This window comes from Palaemon carinicauda, chromosome 35 (genome assembly GCF_036898095.1).
Source record: "Palaemon carinicauda isolate YSFRI2023 chromosome 35, ASM3689809v2, whole genome shotgun sequence".
Classification (NCBI taxonomy): domain Eukaryota; kingdom Metazoa; phylum Arthropoda; class Malacostraca; order Decapoda; family Palaemonidae; genus Palaemon; species Palaemon carinicauda.
This window is the reverse complement of record NC_090759.1, coordinates 77,795,510-77,820,485: the sequence shown is the minus strand read 5'-3', so window position 1 is coordinate 77,820,485 and position 24,976 is coordinate 77,795,510. Positions and strand designations below refer to the sequence as shown.

General features: G+C 46.8%; 1 protein-coding gene across 9 annotated transcripts in view; it reads left to right on the top strand.

Annotated features, from left to right (window-relative positions):
• Nucleotides 1-2,036: 2,036 nt before the first annotated feature.
• The window catches only part of LOC137627902 (uncharacterized), a 47,431-nt gene continuing 24,491 nt past the window's right edge, over nucleotides 2,037-24,976 (top strand). For 2 of the 9 annotated variants that reach the window (XM_068359353.1, XM_068359352.1), the window contains exons 1-4: nucleotides 2,040-2,204; nucleotides 8,847-8,995; nucleotides 9,118-9,442; nucleotides 9,688-9,948. In XM_068359353.1, the coding sequence (XP_068215454.1) occupies nucleotides 8,857-8,995; nucleotides 9,118-9,442; nucleotides 9,688-9,948 (725 nt within the window). In that variant the 5' untranslated portion in view covers nucleotides 2,040-2,204; nucleotides 8,847-8,856. Of the gene's footprint in view, nucleotides 2,217-2,289; nucleotides 2,408-2,448; nucleotides 2,584-8,846; nucleotides 8,996-9,117; nucleotides 9,443-9,687; nucleotides 9,949-24,976 lie in introns of those variants that run through there. The other 7 variants (XM_068359346.1, XM_068359347.1, XM_068359350.1 and 4 more) reach the window with 7 other exon arrangements.

The window sequence follows — 24,976 nt, the reverse complement described above, 5'->3', positions numbered from 1 at the left end:
AAATATAGATACAGCATTACATGTGAATAAATGAATAAATGTATAATCAATATGTGCATGAAAAGTAATTTACTTGGCACCTCTAACACCGATAGTTTCTAGACATTATTATTGTTATTATTATTATTACTATCCAAGCTACAACCCTAGTTGGAAAAGCAAGATGCTATAAGCCCAGGGGCTCCAACAGGGAAAAATAGCCCAGTGAGGAAAGGAAATAAGGAAATAAATAAATGAAGAGAATAAATTAACAATAAACCACTGTAAAAGAAGTAACAACGTCAAAACAGACATGTCATATATAAACTATTAACAACATCAAAAACAAATATGTCATAAATAAACTATAAAAAGACTCATGTCCGCCTGGTCAACAAAAAAAAAAAAAAAAAAAAAAAAAAAAAAAAAAAGGAGACTTCTATACATCTCCCATGTTTGGTTCTTCCAAATGTCTGTAGCTTGCTTTATAAATTGCTTCTCTAAAAAAGAAACAAATGAGCCAATAAAGTTATGTCCAATAAAAATATATAGAGGAAAGGTGTATTTTTATTTCACCTAAATTATAAATATTAAAGTACTCTGGTCCCTCGTACTGAAACTTTATTATTATTATTATTATTATTATTATTATTATTATTATTATTATTATTATTATTATTATTATTACTTGCTAAACTACAACCCTAGTTGGAAAAGCAGGGTGCTATAAGCCCAAGGGCTCTAACAGGTTACATTATTATTATTAAATGCTAAGCTAAAACCCTAGTTGGAAAAGCAGGATGCTATAAGCCCAGGGGCCCCAACAGGGAAAATAGCTCAGTGAGGAAAGGAAACAAGAAAAGATAAAATGTTTTAAGATCAGTTAAAATATTGAAATAAATATCTCCTATATAAACTATAAAAACTTAACAAAACAAGAGGAAGAGAAGCTAGATAGAACTGTGTGCCCGGGTGTACCCTCAAGCAAGAGAACTTTAGCCCAAGACAGTGGAAGACCATGGTACAGAGGCTATGGCACTTCCTAAGACTAGAGAACAATGGTTTGATTTTGTTTATTGATTTTAGCTTATGTTGATATAGTTGGGCGTGATAACCCGTCCAGTCAGATATCGAAAATAATTAGGAATGTTTTGAAAATTATGAACATTGTTGTACCTAGAGCTGGGTAATGTTATGGAAAGTTTACTGACCGGCAGTTTCATCCACTATTAAGCAGTTGGCGGTGTGAATGTGACTGTGACTTTCGTAGTTCTTATATGGAGCCATCCCATGTTAGAGGTAAGTGTTTGATACTGAATAGGCTATAAGTGGGAATACCTTAACGTGGTAAAAGAGTTTGAATTTCGCCAAGATCAGCAAAAGCTGTACTAGTCTAGTCCACCCATACTAGGCTGGTTTGCTATGGTCTGAGGCCTTTGTCCTGCAGCAGTCACAGGTCTATTTATACTTGTACTGTTAAATCATGGACAAATTCCCCGTGTAATGAAAATTCCACAACTTTAGACATACCATGTAATTTCACAGACGGCTTATTAGTACCACGTTGAACCCCAGACAAGCTGTGATGTTCAATTTTATCTTGTCTGTACTACCTCTCGCGTTTCGTATGTATGTACTGTATATATTTTCTTTTATTTGTTTGAAATTTCTTCGTGAGGACGAGATAAGTTTTACTTGAGTTTGACTTAACCTCCTATAGTCAGAAACAGAAACAGACTCTGACTTCATATCAAATTGTAATGAAACTTAGAGACTTGAAGCAGTATATTCTCATGCTTGGTATAGCGCGAGGCTAATGATCAATAAACTAGCATTTGTACAAATATTTGGGACTTATCCAATCACAAATTAGTTTGTATTACGTCAAACCAACTTATTTCGGTGACCAGCTGCAGATGCAGATATATTCTAGGTACAACAAAGCTCCAATTTTTATTAAATTTCGGAGAGAAAACGGACAGATGTAAAGGGAGGTCTCAAGTAATTTTTATATGCAGCCATAATTTCTCTCATAGAGAGGAAAAAATGGCCTCGCATTATCACACATCATGATTCCAATCCAACTTTTTATCAATTAGAAATTGTTTAGAAATGGAAAAAGTCGCCATATGGTGTGAAAGAACCATCGTCCCGGCTTTCAGGTTGTTGTTGTCTTGTGGACGAACAATTGTCTACAATTGCTGTATCCATAATTTCTAACACCGGTAAATGTAGCGGTAACATTTATTTTACATTTCCTTATTACAATTTGAGTTACAGGAATAATAGTGTGTATTTATTCAGCTTTATTTATTCGATAAATTGTTGAATAGCGTCAAATTTCGACGGCTAAAGTCGAGCCTACATAGAATGAATGGTTTGTTTACGGTTTTGATCGACCAGTCAACTCAACTCAGTCAGTCACCCAGTAGGTTATTGCCTTCTGTCAAATCCAAACTTAGGTATTCACTTTGTTGTCCAATTTAGAGTGTTACAGACGTCCAATGTTAATTGGTAAGGTTAATCGTAATTTACCGGTAGGTCGTTATACGTTAACCGCCAATTTCCGTTCGTCCTTCGTCTAGGCTTCCATAGACCCCATAGGTATGGCTTCAAGGTCGTCAGCGAGGATTGAGTTTGTTTGATATTTATATATTAACTGTTCATTCGTAAACTTGTGCAATATGTTTGAATAATTGTGTGATTCTAGCTTGTCTTCTGGTAGTTAGAACTGTGAGGGTAGCCTACCTTAGCCTAATACAGTGTTAGGTTGATACGTGTGTAGAGAGTCCGGTAAAATTATAGAATAAAACAATAAACAGTTTCATTGTAGTGTATTACAGGGCAATGTAACCTAGGAAATCAACTACTTTTTCTTATAGGAAAAATTACACTCCCTTCGAAAATAACACTCGTTCCCGTCGCAAATGAATAGTTTCAGAAATATATATACATCTATATCCTCCGATAATGGGGGACCCCCAGTGGGAACTCGTGGTTTTGGGTGGGGAAAACATACTGGGGAATCGATACATAATCATAAAACAATCCTTTTCATCTCTATACATTACCTTCTTGTATGTATTATAACCGTAGGAAAATACAAAACAGTATAACTGGATATACTTAGGAGGAGCCGTTTCATATATTTTCTGTGCGAAAATCACACCCTGTAATACAATACAAATTTACCCAATAAACGTTTTGGAGACAGTAATTTGATGATTTCAGGCGGTTATCCATGTTGAATTATTATGCGTCAACTATCATAAGTGTAAACTTATAGGTTTTTGTTAGGAATTGTCATCAATAATGTTTGAAACACCTTAAGATACACAGTCGGGGTTTATGTATGATAGCGGCCACCTGTATGTATTATTATATCTAACCTGGAATACGGCAGTGTAAGGGGGGTCGCAGGGAGGCGTTAGCTCCCCCATTAGGTAAGTAGGTAGGGACACGGCTTGTAGGTTAGGTTAGGAGGGAAAGTTTAGGTTAGTTGGTGTCCATTTTTAATGAACGCGTAAGGAACTGGCCGCTGATATACAAAGGGTCCACACAGTGTTCCAGTATTATTTTATGTTTATATTAACTTGTTTAGAAGGCTGGATGTATTTAAATTGGCTTTCCTTGAAGGGGACTATGGACTCTTGCCAATTACTAGCAGCCTGTAGTAATTGGTGAAGGAGATAAGGTCCTATATAAAGGATGGTGATGGGATGGGAGGAATGGATTGTGAGCACCATGACGACCGTGGCAGGAGTCCGAAGCCCAGTAGAGGTGCTGCAAAGAAAATGTCGTTCCCAAACCCGGATCCTCTTCGGTCCTGGATAATCAAATTTGATTTTTTCTTTTTTTCAGCGATCCCGAAGAATTTAACTTGTTTGAATTTTATTTTTTAAGCCGATTGTCGTCAAAATCCAGTCAAACTAATAAAAATAGTCATAAACCTGAGTTATATACTGTAAATGAAACATGCCCAAGACGCTTGCTTGCCAGGATGCATAGAAAATGTGACTTCAATCCCATTTTGGAGCCTTTGTATATTAACGACCAGTTCCTCCCACTTGCTTAGAAAAGGGACACTAACCAACCTAGACTCTCCCCCCCCCCTAACCTAACCTATCTGGGGTGGGGTTATGCCCCCCTGCGACTCCCCTTACACTGCCGTTTTCGAAGTTTGCTGTCATCATACATACAGGTGATCGCTATCATACATACACCCCCCCCATTTTCTATTGAGTTGCTCATGACCGTTCAGTGTACTATAAATCCTCTGTACTTAAACATTGTAGCATTAATCCTATAGTTTGACAAGTGGAATATGTGCGTTACCCAGTGGGCTATTACTGTATTTATAATATTTTATAACATTTTGATTTTAATTCAGTTCGAACAGATATATGTTACAAATTTAATCTTGCTTGACGAAATACGTTAACAAATACAAAATGAATCACATTCTGTCTTATTACTTTAAGAATATTATATAATTGACTGAATAAAACCTGTGAAATACAAACTTAACATAGGGGTGAGTTGTAGCTTATCGTTCCAGTATCTGTTCAAACATTGGCCTAGGTTTGATTTCCACTTATTAAGCTAACTTCATCAAATACGTGGTAAATGAAATGAGCTTTTATTAGATTGTATATTCCAATACTGAAAATAACCAATAGATTTAGAATTTAGAACATTGGGCTATTATTCAGTTGCTGAGCAGAGTTCGAACAAGTAACTTACAACTGAATCACCATCTGTGTTTGTTTTTGAACTGTCTGAAGGTAGGAGGTTCCTGTGGCAAGGGTTAAGATGAAGCTAGGGGCAAAATGTTTTTTTTTTTTTTTTTTTTTTTATTGAAATTTATAACTTCATTAATAGTAGTTTCCACGAGTAGTATATATTATTCAAAATATTGTACAGTACTTGCAAAGATGCATTCAGTTTCGCAAGTTCCAATGCCCTAATTAATAAAAAAAAAACCGAGTCTAGTACATTGATATATTGGCCCCAAAAATTTTTTTTCATCTCGGTATTATAAATTTTATTGTAGCCACCACCTTTGATCACTTTCTTCAATCTAATAGCTATCAAGTTACCCTTGTCACAATTAGTGGTAAAATAGTGTGATAATATAGTTAAGGCAAGATTTATTCACTTGATTTTTTTTAATAAAATATAAAGTAGCATCATCCAATGCTTAATATAAGTTGGTGTAGGATTCAAACAAGACTATTAGTTAAGAAGCCCCAATAAGATGCAGTGTTGCCCAATGAGAAACGTAGTAGGTTGGCCTAGGCACCAGCCGCCCGTTGAGATACTACCGCTAGAGAGTTATGGGGTCCTTTGACTGGCCAGACAGTACTACATAGGACCCTTCTCTCTGGTTACGGTTCTTTCCCTTTGCCTACACAGACACCGAATAGTCTGGCCTATCCTTTACAGATTCTCCTCTGTCCTCATACACCTGACAACACTGTGATTACTAGACAATTCTTCTTCACCCAAGGGGTTAACTACTGCACTGTAATTGTTCAGTGGCTACTTTCCTCTTGGTAAGGGTAGAAGAGACTCTTTAGCTATGGTAAGCAGCTCTTCTAGGAGAAGGACACTCCAAAATCAAACCATTGTTCTCTATTCTTGGGTAGTGCCATAGCCTCTGTACCATGGTCTTACACTGCCTTGGGTTAGAGTTCTCTTGCTTGAGGGTACACTTGGGCACACTTTTCTATCTAGTTTCTCTTCCTCTTGTTCTGTTAAAGTTTTTATAGTTTAAATGGGAAATATTTATTTTAATATTGTTACTATTCCTAAAATGTTCTATTTTTCCTTATTTCCTTATTTCCTTTCCTCACTGGGCTATTTTCCCTGTTGGGGCCCCTGGGCTTATAGCATCCTGCTTTTCCAACTAGGGTTGTAGCTTAGCATTTAATAATAATAATAGGGAAGGTTTGTAGATTTATCAAACGAGTTGTCACAGACTTGGAAATAAATAAGTTGAGGTCCACTTAACTAAGTCAGAGAGGTATGTCCTTGGTCAACATATACTTTAATTTCTCGCTGAATAAATGAACCATATATTTTTCCTATTTATCTTGTGTTTTATCCATTTCAGCCATGCACATTGGAATGTAGAAAACTTGGGTTTTGGGTGAAAAATATTGAAAATAAAGGCTTTGCAGCAATATTAATGTTAAAAGAGCCATAATAAACAGTATAATCAATTGAAAAAATGTGGTTCATGTAAGTGGTGTGAAATTAAGGTATCACAATTACCATTAATTTATGTGACGTCCCTCAAATAGTCTTTGTTCCGCTGTAGTTCGCTTCACTTGCAGATGAACATTATCTCATTGCTCCTCTGTTCTGGTGAGTGGTACTTGGATGTGCTGCACATGTCAACCATGTGGGTCATTATTTTGGGGATACTTTTTACTTAACCCTTTTATCCCCAACGCTATTTGGAATTTTCCAACCCTTAACCCCCAGGCGTTTTTTTTTTTTTCCAAGCACATTTTGCAATATATTTTTTTTTTGAATTGCGCTAACAGCCTTAATTTTCATCATAGAGAGGTCAGGTTGGTATCATTATTTTGGAAAATGCCTGAAGTTTCTCATAAAGTTATCAAAAATATGCAAAAAAATGTAAATAGCAGTTTTTTTGCAAGGACGTACTGGTACGTCCATGGGGGTAAAGGGATGAGTTTTGTGAAATGTACCAGTACGTCCATTGGGGGTAAAAGAACAGGTGATTTTATAACTACTGTAGTTCATATCCTATAGAAAAGCTTAAAAAAAATCTTGGGAGGTTGAAAGTTGTGACATGTCAGTAGCTCTAGGAGGTTTAAGGAGACTTAACATGATTGCACTTGAAGGGTTGGGTTTTGTGTTGTGTTAAATTTTATTGTTTTGTATAAAGATTAGTGGATTTCAGATTTGCGTCATTTTTTATCACAATAGCGATTCGGGAAGAGAAAATTCCTTTCCTCCAACGTGAATCTTTTCAAGTAAGTTTCCTATGAATACAGTTACGAAATTCAGGTACACGGCATACCATCTTTATATATCCATCATAAGACTCAATACTACGCAGTACTCTAGAAGTTTTATTCCAGCTGTTACCAAGTTGTGGAATGATCTTCCTAATCGGGTTGTTGAATCAGTAGAACTTCAAAAGTTCAAAGTTGGAGCAAATGCTTTTTTGTTGACCAGGCGGACATGAGTCTTTTTATAGTTTATATATGACATATTTGTTTTTGACGTTGTTAATAGTTTATATATGACATATCTCTTTTGACATTGCTTTTTTTAGAATGATTTATTGTTAATTTGTTCTCTTCAGTTATTTGTTTCCTTATTTCCTTTCCTCACTGGGCTATTTTTCCCTATTGGAGCCCCTGGGCTTATAGCATCTTGCTTTTCCAATTAGGGTTGTAGCTTGGATAGTAATAATGATAATAATAATAATAATAATATGGCCATTGGTCTCTGAAGGGATGTAGAAAGGCAGCTTTTAGCACATTGCATAATTTTTTATTGGTAGTAATGATACTTAATTAGTTTTAGGATTAGCTCTGCATTTATAACAGCTGTCAATATCTATATGGTGTGTGTAGGCTGCTTGGTCCTTGAGAAATAACTGTGAGTGTTTCAGGCTACTGAACACAGCTAATTTTATCTCAAAAAATACCATAGTAAAAACAATAATAAAATAATGATAATAATAATGGTCATAAAACGTAAGTGATATAACCTAGATGACAGTACCAGATGGGCAATATTAACTTGAAATACCAACGAAGCGAACAACGCCAAAATGGCTGCCAACACTGAGGAAGGCCAAGCCACTCCCAAAATAAAAAACCACATTACTGGAAAAAGAACAAATGCCCGGTACTGAAAAAAGCTCTCAAAACAAACTATGGTACTTAACATTGGTAAAGGTGAAGTAGGAGCGTCAGTCATGATGAATTAACGACAAACACGGGCAAACCACCGAAAGCACAAACAATACAACTATGCGAGCAAGTCCAAAACAGAAGGATGTCCTAAAAGGCGCTCGTGTTAGGTGTCGGTGGCGTGGTCCAAGTGTGGTTTCTAGGGCCTCTGTTACGGCCCTTTCTTTTGATGAAGGGATTATCTAAATGGAAGACAGCCTGTGAATAGTGGTTTTCACACACCCCTGATGTATACACGACACCCACAAGGTGCTCGCGCGAGGGTAGTAACCTCTGCATTCCATGCTTTTATCTTTCTCTGGTATATTTGGAAGATTTATATCAGAAAAGTGTAAAGAAGGACCTTTTCACCGGCCGTCACAGGTCTCTCCCCAGAAATAGATATTTCCTTCGTAAAATCCCTTATCTACAGTATATTATATATTATATCTTTGTTGCAAAAAGTATGTTAGCCTACACTTTCCTATCCGCCAAGGTTGCTAGTAGCCTTAATAAAAGAGGAGTCTCATTGAAAAAATATTGAGCATCACATAATGTATACTGTACTAGTATCCAAATTTAATTTAACCTTTGGTGTTGCATAGTACCTGTGATGAAAGAAATTAAGTTTAAAAGGGACTCACTTTTTTGTTGTGAAAAGTATCTCGTCCTGCAAGATTTGGTCTGTTGAAAATTTGCAGATAATGTCCATTGTATGGTCCCTTAGATGTGATGTAACAGTTGGTAATATGCATTTGTATTGGTGGAAAAGACAGTGGTAGGTCCATATAACCTTGTTGATTACTGCTTAGAATGGAAAATGTATGGGTTTGTTAAATTTTTATTCTTATGCTACTAGGCAAGTATGTAGTTCCCCAAACCTTTACATATATTAGAGGGTAGCTCAATCTTTACACGTTCCCTTTTCAGACTTAATAAGATGGACACGAAAACCGAGGTAATTGTTGATGATGATGAGATGGAGGATGGTAGCATATTTGTGTGCTTCATGTGTGAGCAGGAGTTTAGCAAAGTTTCTCTTCTCAACTCACACATGCTGATGCATCAAAACTTGCCAGGTATGTATAAATAGATGGTTTTTTTAAGGAACCAACTTTAAGATTAGCTGGAGTTAGAATACAATACTGTACTACATACTGTATCAATATTTCTTATTTACTAATTTTTCTGGGACATTCAGTCAAAAGTTTGAACTCAACAGAAATGTCAAAGGAGTTTCCTTCTCGACGGCGGGGCAGAGGTCGTGGGAGCACTGTTGGAAGGCCGCGTGGAAGAGGGAGAGGAAGGGGACAAGGAAGACCATCTGTGCCACTTGTGCAGATTAATCTTGATGATCCAGTAGAAGATGCTGTTTGTATAAAACAAGAGGTGCAGAAAACTCCGAAGAAAGACGGGTGTGTTTACATAAAGCAAGAGTCAGAAAACAATCAAGTAAAGAAAGAGTGTGATGTTTATATAAAGCAAGAAGCGGACAATAATAGTCTGAAGAAAGCGCAGAGAATAAGGTATTAATTGAGTATTCTATGCTTTGAAGATGAGAAACTTCTGAATTTTTTTTTCTACTTAGATAATTAACCTAATTGGGGACAGAGCTTATAATCAAAATTTTTAAAATTTGACTTTACACATCCTATAGTTGTTTGTTTTGTGGTCATTATTGAACCCTAAAATACAGTAATAGAAATGGTATTTAGTAATATTTAAAAACCAGGAGAACTTTTTTATTCAAAAGATAATTTTTCTTTTGCAGGCAATATTTTCAGAGTCGTTTATTATCATCTACGAAAGCAGAAAAGAAGGCTCCCACCTTTGATGACATTGATGACTTTGATGAAGGTGGCTTGGGGGTACCTTTGGCTGAAGACGAAATTATGATGGTTCCACAGCCTAGCAAAATTATGGCTACCAAGAAGGCGTCCTCATCCCCTATGGTGGTGACACCAGAACCAAAAGGATTCAGTGCACCGTCTCCAAGTGTTGCCCCTACTACAAATAGAAAAGTGAAGCTTAGGTACAGTTTCTTATGAGTTTGTGTCCATCTTCAATTTGGGTTTCATATCAATTTTTATACAGTACTAATTAATTATTTTGTAGGAGTTTCTGCTGGTCTTCAATTTTCTGATGAGTTACTCTGCAGACTAAACTACTTTTTTGACGAAGGAAAAATCTATTTCTGGGGAGAGATCTGTGGCGCCCGGTGAAACCCTTCCCCTTTATTTTACACGATCCCACCCTTTCCTTTCCAAGCCATCATGGCCAATACAGAAGGATGTTGTTCAGATGGCGCTCGCGTCGGGGCGTGGGTGGTGTGGCGCTGGTGGGTTGGCTAGGGCCTTTGTATCGGCCCATCCCTTTGACGAAGGAATTAACTAAATGGAAGACAACCTGTGAATAGTGGATTTCACGCGCCTTTGCTTTATACACGACACCCAAAAGGTGCTCGCACGAGGGTTGTAACCTCAGCATTCCATGCTTTTATCTTTCTCTGGTATACTTGGAAGGTTTTATCAGAAAAGGTATTTGTTCCGTAACCGAAATACAAACCACGCTATTTACAAAGGGTTTACTTTTAGCGCAGCTGAAATGACGAGCCAATAGTTTTTAACGAGGGTTAATTACCCCCGCGCTAGTTAGCGGGGGGTGGGGAAGGGTAGCTTGCTACCCCTCCCCCCTCCACACACCGGTGACTTGCTTCACTTCACTTTTGGCTCGGCGGTGATCAGACGTGTCTGTTCATCGCCTTCGCTGACAGCCTTTAATTTTCTTCTTTTTCTTTACAGCTTGTGTGATTGGTTGGAAGTTGACCTTCAGTTATTTTCTTTTATTTAATATGCGGACATGCCCTGGAGTTGCCGGCCGTCCTTGTGGGACTTTCATGTCGGACGTGAGTACGGATCCTCACACCCTCTGCCCTCAATGTCGGGGCCGACGGTGCGACCAGGATAACATGTGCCGTGAGTGTAGGGAGTGGTCTGCCTCCCAGTGGGAGAGGTTTGGCCGTCGGCGTAAGAAGAAGTCCAAGAGAGACCGTTCTCCTCCGGGGTTAGCCTTGAAGGAGGAAGGTTCTCGGGACTCTTCTTCCGCCGCCCAAACCTCCTCCGAAGCTCCCCCTCGTCCGCCTCCTAAGGAGAGTCGTCCGAGTGGGAGCGCAGGCCCTTGTTCTGTTTCCCTACCTTCGGTGGGGGGAGAGGGCGTCGCCTCCCATAGCGAGGCGGTTCCCCCTCCTCCTCCGGGGGAGGTTATTGATAATAATTCTTTATCCAGTGATGATCTGTTGCAGATTTGGTCGTCCCTGGGGCTTAAGGGCTTGCCCTCCAGGGTCGCTCTTATTGACCTTGTCTCGTTGGGGGCCGCTGTTAAACAGTCGCCGGTGGTAGCGGAGGTAGACCCTCTGTCTATTGTCGACGTCGTGGTGACAGGGGCCTCCGACGTGGCTGGGCCTTCCGACGCAGGTGCTGTTGCTGGTGATGGTGCTCTAGGCTCTCCTCCTCCTTCCGTGCATCCTTCGAAGGGGGAAGTGAGTCCTTCGGTCTCGACTGCTGCCCAGCTTCCTTCTGAGGGAAGTGTTTTGAAGGAGACTCCCCTTCGGAGGACCGATGGTCCCGACGATCTCCCCCGAGGCCGCCTCCGCCGTAAGGCTCACCGCCCTCTACGCCACAAGGGCCTCCCTTCCCCTTACAGGGGGACTAAGAGGCGCCTTTTTGGGTCTTCGTCCTCCGGGGGGGACTCTCCTCGTCAGCCTCAACCGACTACTCCGCCCTCCTTGAACCTCTCTGCGGACCGCTCTCCATCTCCTGCCGGATCTTCGCCTTCTGGAGAACTCGTCACCCGACGGGCAACGGTCCCTTCGGGGCTAAGGGATTCTTCCCTTACGCGAGCAGGGCCAGCGCACAAGCGCTCTCCTGCTCGCCAGCGATCTCCTGCTCGTCGACGATCTCCTGCTCGCCAGCGATCTCCTGCTCGTCGACGATCTCCTGCTCGCCAAGACTCTCCTGCTCGCCGACGCTCACCTGCTCGTCGGCTCTCTCCTGAGGTTCGCCCCCCTCGCCAGCGCTCTCCTGCTCGTCAGCTCTCTTCCGAGCGTCAGCGCTCATTTGAGGACCATCGCCCTGCGGTCTCTGACCACCCTTTAGTTCCTGCTGAACTCCCTGCTCACCATCGTGTGTCAGAAACACATGTTCGCCAACGCGCCAGCGATCTTCCCGTTCCTGCTCGTGAACCTATCCTCTCACAGGACACGCGTCGACCTTCTGCTCGCCAGCGATCACCAGCTCGCCAGCGATCACCAGCTCGCCAGCGATCACCAGCTCGCCAGCGATCACCAGCTCGCCAGCGATCACCAGTTCGCCAGCGATCACCTTCACATGCTGCCCGCCATCGCACGAACCTGCCTGATCGCCCGCTTACGCATGCTGCTCCTCATCGCAATACCCTGAACGATCGCCCTCCTGCGGATGCTGATCACCATCGCACAACCCTGCACGATCGCCCGCTTTCGCATGCTGCTCGCCATCGCACAACCCTGCACGATCGCCCGCTTTCGCATGCTGCTCCTCATCGCAATACCCTGAACGATCGCCCTCCTGCGGATGCTGATCACCATCGCACCCTTTCACGCGATCATTCACCTGCGCATGCTGCTCGCCATCGCACAACCCTGCACGATCGCCCGCTTTCGCATGCTGCTCCTCATCGCACAACCCTGAACGATCGCCTTCCTGCGGATGCTGATCACCATCGCACCCTTTCACGCGATCATTCACCTACGCATGCTGCTCGCCATCGCACAACCCTGAACGATCGCCCGCTTACGCATGCTGCTCCTCATCGCTCAACCCTGAATGATCGCCCTCTTGCGCGCAATCATTCACCTTCACATGCTGCTCGCCATCGCTTACCATCACGTGATCATTATCGCCAGCGATCTTCTTCACCTACGCGGCAGCACGATCCCTCGCCGTCGCGCCATCGCTTGCGTTCGTCGCCTCGGACACGTGTTCCTTTACCTGCCCACCCTCACGCCCACTCGCCTGCGCGCCCGCGCGATCGCTCGCCTGCGCGCCCGCGCGATCGCTCGCCTGCGCGCCCGCGCGATCGCTCGCCTGCGCGCCCGCGCGATCGCTCGCCTGCGCGCCCGCGCGATCGCTCGCCTGCGCGCCCGCGCGACCGCTCGCCTGCGCGCCCGCGCGACCGCTCGCCTGTACGCCCGCGCAACCATTCGCCTTTGCGCGACCGTTCACCCTCGCGCGACCATAGTTCGCGGCGAATTCCACAGCCGGTGGTAGCAGCAGGGACGCGTGCTCCTAGACGGCACTCGGGATCACCTCCATCCAAGCACAGGTTGGTATTGCAGGACGAGGACAGGTCATTACAACATTCTTCCCCACCTTCTTTTCAGGCAGGTACCGTCGTGTCCACTCCAAAGGATCGCCCGATCCCTTTCACCTTAGCGAGGATTTCGGACTCTGTGTCCTTTGAGCAGCAGACTTGGTTTGGTCCGCTGGCACGGGCGTTAGTGAGGGTTATGAAACCAGCACTCGCCGGCCAGGGTAACAAACCAGCGGCTGTCTCTCCTTCGCTGAAGAGAAAGAGAGGAGTGGACTTCGTGGTGACTTCCCCCAGGGCGAAGTTGGTTCCCAAGAGGTCGGTCTCGAGGGTTCCCTCTCCTGCACGAGTACTCTCTCCTTCTCCCGTGGACGAGGCCTTTCCGTCCTCAGGTGAGTCCAGTGGACCGGTAGTCTTCCCCCCGGCACCAGGGGGGGAGACTTCGCTTCAGGCAGGAGAATTGTCTCGTGAGGAAGGGGCCCCTCGAACCTCGTTGTTGGGATCCTGTATCCCTCCTAGGAGGGAGCCCAAGGATTCCAAGACCATCCCTAAATCCTCTGCAAGGATTCGACAGGAACCCATGACTACCCAGGGGAATGTCCACGTATCACCCCAGGAAGAGATTCCTGGGGCAGGAGACTTAGCTGCCAGCCCACAGGGAGGAGAACAGCAAGAGTCCGAACATGCCTTCTGGCAGGTCCTAAGCCTGATAAGGCAACTTAACAGTCTTACGGATCCAGTCATCCCCCCCCGTGAAGGCAAAGACACAATTCTGGATGAAGTGTTCGACGTTCGGAAGGCCCCTAAGACCAGTGCAGCTCTGCCCTGGTCTCGGGGGCTGAAGAGTGCCAGAGCTAGGGCCAATGCTCAGCTCGCACTTCTTGCCTCCTCCAGTCGTTCCACTGCCGGGAACAAACTCATCCCTCCTCCTCGCCTTCAGCAGAGGAGGTATTTCGAGATCCTGGGTGAGCACAACCTCGCTCTTCCGCTCCATCACTCTGTGGAGGAGCTGGCGAAGGGAGTTCCCTTGGAGAAACTCTCTGCCCGGCAGGTGTCGTTCTCGGCGGCAGAGATCCTTAACCACGAGAAGGTCGCTAAGTGTGCCATGCAGGCCACTTCGTGGCTGGACTTCTGGTTAGGATCTCTGGGCATCCTATTGCGATCTGAGGACTTGTCCAAGGAGACCAATAGGAAGGCCCTAGAGACCTTCTTGCTCTCGGGCACCCGCTCCATCGAGTTCTTGGCGCACCAGGTTACCACCCTGTGGGCCAACTCGGTGTTGAAGCGTCGCGATGCTGTGTCCGAGAGATTCCATCCGAAGGTCCCCGCCGTAGATGTGTGTAGGCTCCGACATGCCTCCCTCCTGGGGGAGAGCCTGTTTGAGCCTCAAGACTTGGAGCGAACGGCTGAGAGGTGGAGGAAATCCAGCACGGACTCCCTCCTCCACAGGGCCCTTACAACTCGGCCCTATAAGCCTCCAGCCCCGCCACAACAGCAGCAACAGCCTCGTAAGGCTCCAAAACAGGCACCGGCAGCTAAGAAAGTGGTGTCTAAGCCCCAGCCCTTTCCAGCCAAGGTCAAGAGGGGTGGTAAGTCCTCCAGGGGAGGCAAGACTTCTAGGGGTGGCGGCCGCGGCCGCAAGCCCTAGGGGTGGCAGTCCCCCTGCGTGTCCACCTGTGGGGGGATGCCTTCAGCGTTGCGTCCGCAGGTGGCAACATCTCGGGGCCGATGCTTGGACGATCTCGGTGATCGGCCAAGGTTATCGCGTCCCGTTCACGTCATCTCAACCTCCCCTGACAGCGAATCCAGTGTCGTTGAGCTCCTATGCCATGGGATCGGCAAAGGGGCTGGCCCTTCAGGCCGAAGTCAAGACCATGTTCGAGAAGGGTGCTCTCCAGGAGGTCGTGGACGGCTCTCCAGGCTTCTTCAGTCGACTCTTTCTTGTAAAGAAGGCTACTGGAGACTGGAGACCCGTCATCGATCTCTCGGCTCTGAACAGGTTTGTCAAACAAACCCGGTTCAGCATGGAGACAGCAGACACAGTCAGACTTGCGGTGAGACCACAAGACTTCATGTGTACACTGGATCTAAAGGACGCGTACTTCCAGATCCCAATCCATCCGTCTTCCAGGAAGTACCTGAGATTCTGCCTAGACAACAAGATCTACCAGTTCAAGGTGCTGTGTTTCGGTCTCTCCACAGCTCCTCAGGTGTTCACCAGAGTGTTCACCCTGATTTCGACTTGGGCGCACAGGAACGGCATTCGTCTCCTTCGTTACCTAGACGATTGGCTGATCCTAGCAGACTCGGAGTCGACCCTTCTTCGACACCGAGACAGGCTTCTAGATCTTTGCCAGGATCTGGGGATCGTGGTAAACCTCGAGAAGTCCTCTCTGCAGCCGTCCCAGCGACTGGTTTATCTAGGCATGCTAATAGACACCAATCTCCACAAAGCCTTTCCATCAGACGACCGGATAGCAAGGCTGAGGAGGGTGGCGGAACCTTTCCTCAGGCGAAAAGAACTCCCCGCCCAATCGTGGTTGCGTCTCTTGGGCCACCTATCCTCCCTGGCCCGTCTGGTTCCAAACAGCCGCCTCAGGATGAGATCCCTTCAATGGCGGCTCAAGTCCCGGTGGAATCAAGGATCCGATTCCCCGGACACTCTGATCCCAATGGGGTCTCTGGAACAGACGGACTTGCGGTGGTGGCTGGCCGACGAGAACCTGCGAAAGGGAGTGAGTCTTCTCGTCCTTCCCCCGGAATTGACTCTGTTTTCGGACGCGTCAAAAGAAGGGTGGGGGGCGCACGTTCTGAACCAGAGGGCCTCAGGCCTTTGGTCAGAATCAGAAAAGTGCCTACACATCAACCTGCTAGAATTGAAGGCCGTCTTTCTGGCCCTTCAACAGTTCCAACGGTTCCTGGCGGGTCACTCCGTGGTGGTGATGAGCGACAACACCACGGTAGTGGCTTATATCAACAAGCAGGGAGGCACTTTTTCGCAACAGCTATCCCATCTTGCAGTAGAGACTCTGAGGTGGACCGAAACCCACTCGATAACACTATCAGCTCGCTTCATTCCTGGCAAGAGGAATGTGCTCGCCGACAGTCTGAGCAGGGCTTCGCAGATAGTGAGTACCGAGTGGTCTTTGGATCCTCAGATAGCCAACAAAGTCCTGACTTTGTGGGGTTCCCCGACGGTGGACTTGTTCGCGACAGCCTTGAACTTCAAGCTGCCCCTGTACTGCTCACCAGTCCCGGACCCCAAGGCACTCTGGCAAGATGCTTTCCAGCAACGGTGGGACAACATCGACGTGTACGCCTTCCCACCATTCTGTCTGATGAGAAGGGTGCTCAACAGGACCAGACTATCGGTCAACTGTTCCATGACTCTAGTAGCTCCGCTATGGCATCACGCGGAATGGTTTCCGGACCTTCTGCAACTCCTGACGGAACTCCCAAGGGAGCTTCCTCCACGACACGAGCTTCTCAGACAACCCCACTCCGGTGTCCCTCACAGGGCCGTAGCCTCGCTTCGGCTTCACGCCTGGAGACTATCCAGCGTCTCCTCGCGGAGAGAGGCTTTTCGCAACAGGTTGCGGAGAGAATGTCTCGGCACCTGCGAAGGTCCTCTGAGGGAGTCTACCAAGCGAAGTGGAGAGTCTTTTGTGGTTGGTGTCGTGGAAGGGGTATCTCTCCACTCGATGCCACTATTCCAGCAATAGCGGACTTCCTTGTGTATCTGCGAGAAGAAATGCGCCTTTCTGTCTCGGCAGTGAAAGGCTATCGCTCAGCCTTAAGCTTGGCCTTCAGATTGAAGGGCGTGGATATTTCTTCATCGCTAGAACTCTCTTTACTCATACGTAGCTATGAGCTTACCTGCCCCCAGTCGGAAGTGAGACCCCCTCCTTGGAACGTGGTTCGAGTTCTCAGGTCTCTCAAGAGACCTCCCTTCGAGCCATTACGCCAGGCCTCCGATCGCCACCTGTCTTGGAAGACGGCTTTCCTACTCGCCTTGGCCTCGGCCAAGCGAGTTAGTGAACTTCATGGTCTCTCGTACGACATCGCCCATTCAAGGGGATGGGGGGAGGTAACGTTCAGGTTCGTCCCTGAGTTTGTGGCCAAGACTCAGAATCCTGGAGTGCCGGATCCTCGGTTCGACTCTTTCAGGATCGCGAGTCTCCGTTCTGTAACAAACGACCCAGACCAGCTGCTACTATGCCCAGTGAGGTGTCTGAGGTACTACTTGAAGAGAACGGCTGCAGTCCGTCCTCATGTGCGAGCTTTGTTTGTGAGCACAGGCAGGACAAAGAGGAGGGTCACAAGGAACACCATCTCTGCTTGGATTCGTAGGGTTATCCACCATGCCCTGAATCCTGACCCTCCTCCGTCACGTCGCCCTCGGGCCCACGATGTCAGGGGTATTGCTACATCCCTGGCCTTCAAGAGAAACTTCTCTGTGACGCAGGTACTTCAAGCGGGGGTCTGGAAGCGTCAAACGACCTTCACAGCCCACTACCTGCAAGACGTGACCCACAGGAGCCTCGATACGTTCTCTATCGGCCCTGTGGTGGCTGCACAACAGCTGGTCTAACCTCAGGCTCCTTTTGGACAAGTAGCAGTAGGTTGAGGGCGTTGTTACCCGGTCTTAGTCTGTGTGAATGAAAGAGTATGTCTGACCCTTACTTCTTTCTTCATTCTCCCCTCTCTTGGGGAAGCAGCATCCTGGTCCTCGCATAGCTGACCTCGACCTCTGCAGGTAACCCATGCTTCTTTGTGCTCCTAGTATTAAGTTTAATACTGTTGCGTCTCCCATACCCTGACGAGGTGGTATGGGGAACGTCCTATCCTAGAATTCCTATCTGAAGGTCTCAAGGTCAACTTCATAGGACGAGTCACACTCTCCTCCTCACACTACTTATGTAGGCCACTCGTTCCTAGCGATGCTAGGAACCTGTGAGGTACAGGGGCTCCCTCTCTCTAGTGCTGCTCACTAAGGGATCGAGCCCCCGGGCAAGCCGAAGTCAGTAAGGCTGGGGACTTTCCACCCTTCCTAAGGGGTAAGTCACCCTTTGTAAATAGCGTGGTTTGTATTTCGGTTACGGAACAAATGACAAATTCGAAGATAATTTGTATTTTTCCTAACCATACAAACCTTAGCTATTTACACATATGTGCCCGCCATCCCTGACCCCCAAGTCAAGTCCTACCTCTAAGTGAAGTGAAGCAAGTCACCGGTGTGTGGAGGGGGGAGGGGTAGCAAGCTACCCTTCCCCACCCCCCGCTAACTAGCGCGGGGGTAATTAACCCTCGTTAAAAACTATTGGCTCGTCATTTCAGCTGCGCTAAAAGTAAACCCTTTGTAAATAGCTAAGGTTTGTATGGTTAGGAAAAATACAAATTATCTTCGAATTTGTCATATTAGAAGGACTCTTTTCACCGGGTGCCACAGGTCTCTCCCCAGAAATAGATTTTTCCTTTGTCAAAATCCCTTTTTTCAATATTAAACTTACCCGATAATCATGTAGCTGTCAACTCCGTTGCCCGACAGAATTCTACGGGAGGGATACGCCAGCTATCACTATACTAGAAGGGGGTGTACTCACCAGCGCCACCTGTGGCCAGGTACTACAGTACTTCTTGTTGACACCTCCTCAATTTTTCCTCTGTCGTGCTTCCGGCAAGACGTTCTGGGATACGCTTATGATCTTGGAGTATTTTCACGGCTTTTGGTGAAGTATTTCTCTCAGATTTCGGCTGTCGCTTTACTGGAAAACTTCTATATTAGCTTAGATAGCTATTATTTAGTTCTGATTAATGGTTAACGATCTTTTTGCTTGATTTGGAATCCCCACTTGGCTAACTCTTTGATTCAAGATGTCTGACATTTCACAAGCCCCACCCCATAGACGATGTAGGTCTTGTAATAGGCGTATTCCGAAGGCCTCGGTAGATCCTCACACCGCTTGTTCTGACTGTAGGGAAAGACCCTGTCAGTTGGAAGATCGATGTGAGGAATGCGCCGGACTTTCGGAACTTGATTTTGTCCGATTTCTTAAATATTCAACCAAGTTAGAGAGAGAGAGAGTTAGGAGGAGTTCTTCTCGCTCTTCACTTTTTTCCTCACCTCATGATCCCCTACCTTTTCCTCCCCCTGTAGTGGCTACCCCCGAACCTACTATTTGCCCTCAACCTGATATGTCTGTTGTTTTGCGTGCCATTCAGGCTTTAGGTGACAAAGTGGAATCGGTGGTTAGTGATCATAAGTCTCTTATGGCCGAAGTCAAGGAACTTAAGGTCAAGAGTGCAGTGGGTGGTACTAGTGCCAGTGCTGTGACAAGTGCTAGTGTCAGTGCAGTGCCAAGTGCTAGTGTCAGTGTCAGTGTGGTGCGTGAGGGTACTTCTGTGCGTGCCAGTCGTCCTCCCAGTCCGGGACCTCTTGCAAGCTCCCAAGCCCAGGGGAGAAGCAATGTCGAAGGGCAAAAGGGTTCGGCAGGCCTTGATCGGCGCACAGAAGTATCCTCGGTGGTTGCGGGCGTGTCTTCCAGAGACCGTCACTCCCACCCGCAGACGATTGAGCCCTTATTTTACTCGTCTGCTGAAGAATTATCAGGGAGAAAACGTTGGACTCAGGTCTCAAGACCTCTCAAACGCAAAGTCCAGACCTCAAGAGCTCTACAACCTGGCTGCAGTCATTGGATCAGCTCTGACTCGCCGCAGTCATCAGTTGACTGCACACCTCCTAAGAGGAGTAAGGTGCTGCCGCAACAGATCTCTTCTGTTAAGGCTTTGCCTCAGCAGACATTAGTGTCTGCCGACCCCAAGTTGACTCTACTGCAGTCCATGCAGTCACAACTTGCGGTCTTAATGCGTGAGTGTCAGGCTGAGAAGGTTACACCTCCTCCTGCGATCGCTCCGCCTAACCGCAGTCCTGTCTGCCAGGCGTACGATGTTGAGGCTCCTCAGGATACCTTACCACGTACTGAGTTGCCAGTTTCCAGCGGTGTGCAGCTACCTCCGCCTTCCTTAAGGCAACCTCAGCAATGGGAACAGGAAGCTTATACCTTACTTCCTCCGCTTCCACTTGCGGTTCCACCAGTGAGGCAACACTCTCTTGAGGTACAACAACCTCTCCCATCCATGAGGCAGACACCTCAGCTCTCGCTGCAGCGACCTCAACCCTCCTCAAGGCGAGAGCCTCAACACCTTAGCTTTGCGCCTCAGGAACCTCAACTCGCGAGACAAGAACTGCGTTCTGCGCAGCCACTACCTCAACTCTCGCAGCTCACACCTCAGGAACCTCAACTCGTTCCTCAGGAACCTGCTACTACACTTCCGCTAACCTTACAGCAAGCGCAACTCTTGAGTCAAGACACTCATGCCAGGAGTCAGCCTCCTCAAACCATGCGCCTACCTTCTGCTACTCCTTTTGACCAGCCTTTGCAGCCTGAACCTCAGGTTTTGCCTCAGCAACAGAGACTTGAGGATGAAACCACAAGCGTTTTTGCTCCCGCTCGTGCAGATTCTGCTGTTCAGCATACCTTACCTCTCACTTCGCTACACTCTGGTGATGAGGTTTCTGATGATGAGGCTGCACACCTGGATCCCTCATCAGACGTGGAAGAATCCAAGTCTTCTCCTCCTCCTATTGACTTTCGTAAGGTCCTGGCTCTTTTCAGAGAGGTATACCCAGACCATTTTGTCTCTGCTACCCCCCGCTCTCCGCCATCTGAGTTTTCGCTGGGCATGCAGCCAGCCAAGTCAACTTATACTAAGCTCGTCTTTGCTAGGTCCTCTAAGAGAGCTCTAAGAATTTTAGGGGAGTGGTTGCAGTCTAAGCAGCAACTAGAAAAGACTTCCTTTATGTTCCCACCGACTAAGCTCACTTCTAAAGCGGGCGTTTGGTATGCCACAGGAGAGGAACCAGGCTTGGGAGTACCTGCCTCTGCCCAGGCTGACTGCTCAAGTTTGGTAGACTCTCCTCGTAGAACAGCAATGAGGCGCTCTAAGGTTTGCTGGACCTTCTCCGATCTAGATCACTTCCTAAAGGGTGTATTTCGAGCCTTTGAGATGTTCAATTTCCTAGACTGGTGCCTGGGGGCCCTTAGCAAGAAGACCTCCCCTGCGGACAAGGACTCAGCCATGCTCTTAATGTCCTGCATGGATAAAGCTATTAGGGATGGATCTGGCGAGCTTGCTTCAATGTTTGTGTCAGGAGTGCTTAAGAAAAGGGAGCAGCTTTGTACCTTCCTTTCTTCCAGCATCACACCTTGTCAAAGGTCTCAACTCCTTTTCGCTCCGCTCTCTAAGTTCTTGTTTCCCGAAGAGCTTGTTAAGGACTTGTCTGCGGCCCTGATTCAAAAGGACACACATGATCTTGTGGCCTCTTCAGCTCGTAAGACTAAGGTTGCTCCCTCAGTCCCCAGGACTTATCGCACCCCAGTGGCTGATACTCCTGCTACGAGGTTTATTCCGCCCTTTCGTGGTAGAGCCCCCAGCCGAGGAAGCTCCCGTCCAGACTCTTCCAGGAGCAAGTCTAGGAAAGGTTCCAAGACTTCAAAAGGCAAACACTGACTCTCCTCCTCTCCAGACAGCAGTAGGAGCCAGACTCAAGATCTTCTGGCAAGCCTGGGAAAAGAGAGGTGCAGACGCCCAGTCTGTCAGTTGGCTGAGGGAGGGTTACAGGATACCATTCTGCCGCAAACCCCCTCTGACCACTTCTCCCATCAACCTCTCTCCCAACTACAAGGAAAAGGACAAGAGGCTAGCGTTGCACCAGGAGGTGTCGCTCCTGTTACAGAAGAAGGCAGTGGTTATAGTCCGGGACCATCAATCCCCGGGCTTCTACAACCGTCTCTTTCTGGTGGCCAAGAAGACAGGAGGTTGGAGACCGGTGCTGGACGTCAGCGCGCTCAATGCTTATGTCACCAAGCAGACGTTCACTATGGAGACGACGAAGTCGGTCCTAGCAGCGGTCAGGCAGGAGGACTGGATGGTGTCGTTGGATCTGAAAGATGCTTACTTTCACGTTCCTATTCATCCAGACTCCCAACCTTTCCTGAGATTCGTTTTTGGAAAGGTTGTCTACCAATTCCAAGCCCTGTGTTTTGGCCTAAGCACAGCTCCTATGGTGTTTACGCATCTGATGAGGAATATTGCAAAATTCCTACACTTATCGGACATCAGAGCCTCCCTTTATTTAGACGACTGGCTGTTGAGAGCCTCCACGAGTCGTCGCTGTCTGGAGAGTCTCAACTGGACTTTGGACTTGATCAAAGAACTGGGTCTGTTAGTCAATTTAGAAAAGTCCCAGCTCATTCCCTCCCAATCCATTGTGTACCTGGGAATGGAGATTCGGAGTCAGGATTTTCGGGCTTTTCCATCGGCCCCAAGGATAAGCCAAGCCCTAGATTGCATCCTGAGCATGCTGAAGAGGAGCAGTTGCTCGGTGAGACAGTGGATGAGTCTCACAGGGACCCTTTCATCGTTGGCCCTGTTCGTCGAGCTAGGGAGACTCCACCTCCGCCCTCTCCAATTCCATCTAGCAGCTCATTGGGACAAGGGTTTGACGCTCGAAGCAGTCTCTATCCCGGTCACCAAAGAGATGAAGACCACTCTCTTGTGGTGGAAGACCAATCTCCTTCTCAGGGAGGGCCTATCGTTGGCGATTCAGACCCCCAATCTTCATCTCTTCTCGGATGCATCGGACTCGGGCTGGGGCGCGACCTTGAACGGACAGGAGTGCTCGGGAACGTGGAACGAGGAACAGGAAACGCTCCACATCAACTGCAAGGAGCTACTAGCAGTTCATTTAGCCCTATTGAACTTCAAGTCCCTCCTGCTAGGCAAGGTGGTGGAGGTGAACTCCGACAACACCACAGCCTTGGCTTACATCTCCAAGCAAGGAGGGACCCATTCGAGGAGCCTATACGAGATAGCAAGGGACCTCCTCATTTGGTCAAGAAGTCTAAACCTCACCCTAGTTACGAGGTTCATTCAGGGCAACATGAACGTCTCAGCAGATCGCCTAAGCAGAAGGGATCAGGTCATCCCCACGGAATGGACCCTCCACAAGAGCGTGTGCAACAGACTTTGGACCTTGTGGGGTCAGCCGACAATAGATCTTTTTGCCACCTCCATGACCAAGAGACTTCCTTTGTACTGTTCCCCAGTTCCAGACCCAGCAGCAGTTCATGTGGATGCTTTTCTGCTGAATTGGTCCCATCTCGACCTTTACGCATTCCCACCGTTCAAGATCATAAACAAAGTCCTTCAGAAGTTCATCTCGCACGAAGGGACACGGCTGACGCTGGTTGCTCCCCTTTGGCCTGCAAGAGAATGGTTCACAGAGGTACTACAATGGCTGGTCGACGTCCCCAGGACTCTCCCTCTAAGAGTGGACCTTCTACGTCAACCTCACGTAGACAGGTTGCACCCAAACCTCCACGCTCTTCGGCTGACTGCCTTCAGACTGTCGAAAGATTCGCTAGAGCTAGAGGCTTTTCGAAGGAGGCAGCCAGTGCGATTGCCAGAGCAAGGAGGGTATCCACTCGTAGAGTCTACCAATCCAAGTGGGAAGTCTTCCGGAGCTGGTGTAGAGCCAATGCAGTTTCCTCTACCAATACCTCTGTAACCCAAATAGCTGACTTCCTATTACATCTAAGGAATGAGAGATCCCTTTCAGCTCCTACGATTAAAGGGTACAGGAGTATGTTGGCTTCAGTTCTCCGCCACAGAGGTTTGGACCTTTCTTCCAACAAGGACCTTCAAGACATCCTTAAGTCTTTTGAGACTTCTAAAGAACGTCGTCTACCCACTCCAGGCTGGAATCTAGACGTAGTCTTAAGGTTCCTTATGTCACCTAGGTTCGAACCTCTCCAGTCAGCTTCCTTCAAGGACCTTACCCTCAAGACTCTTTTTCTCGTCTGCCTTGCAACAGCTAAAAGAGTCAGTGAGGTTCATGCCTTCAGCAAGAACATTGGGTTCACATCCGAATCTGCAACATGTTCTTTACAGCTCGGATTCTTAGCTAAGAATGAACTTCCTTCACGTCCTTGGCCTAGATCGTTTGAAATTCCTAGCCTCTCCAACATGGTAGGTAACGAGCTAGAAAGAGTTCTTTGCCCTGTCAGAGATCTGAAATATTATCTTAATAGGTCAAAACCTATTCGAGGACAGTCAGAAGCCTTATGGTGTGCAATCAAGAAACCTTCGAGGCCCATGTCCAAAAACGGGGTTTCGTATTATATAAGGCTTCTGATTAGAGAAGCCCATTCTCACTTGAAGGAGGAAGACCTTGCTTTGCTGAAGGTAAGGACCCACGAAGTGAGAGCCGTAGCTACTTCGATGGCCTTTAATAAAAACCGTTCTCTGCAGAGCATAATGGATGCAACTTATTGGAGGAGCAAGTCAGTGTTTGCATCATTTTATCTTAAAGATGTCCAATCTCTTTACGAGAACTGCTACACCCTGGGACCATTCGTAGCAGCGAGTGCAGTAGTAGGTGAGGGCTCAGCCACTACATTCCCTTAATCCCATAACCTTTTTTAACCTTTCTCTTGAATGCTTTTATTGTTGTTTTTATGGTTGTTACGGTAGGCTAAGAAGCCTTCCGCATCCTTTTGATTTGGCGGGTGGTCAATTCATTCTTGAGAAGCGCCTGGGTTAGAGGTTGTGTAGAGGTCCTTTAGTAGGGGTTGCAGCCCTATATACTTTAG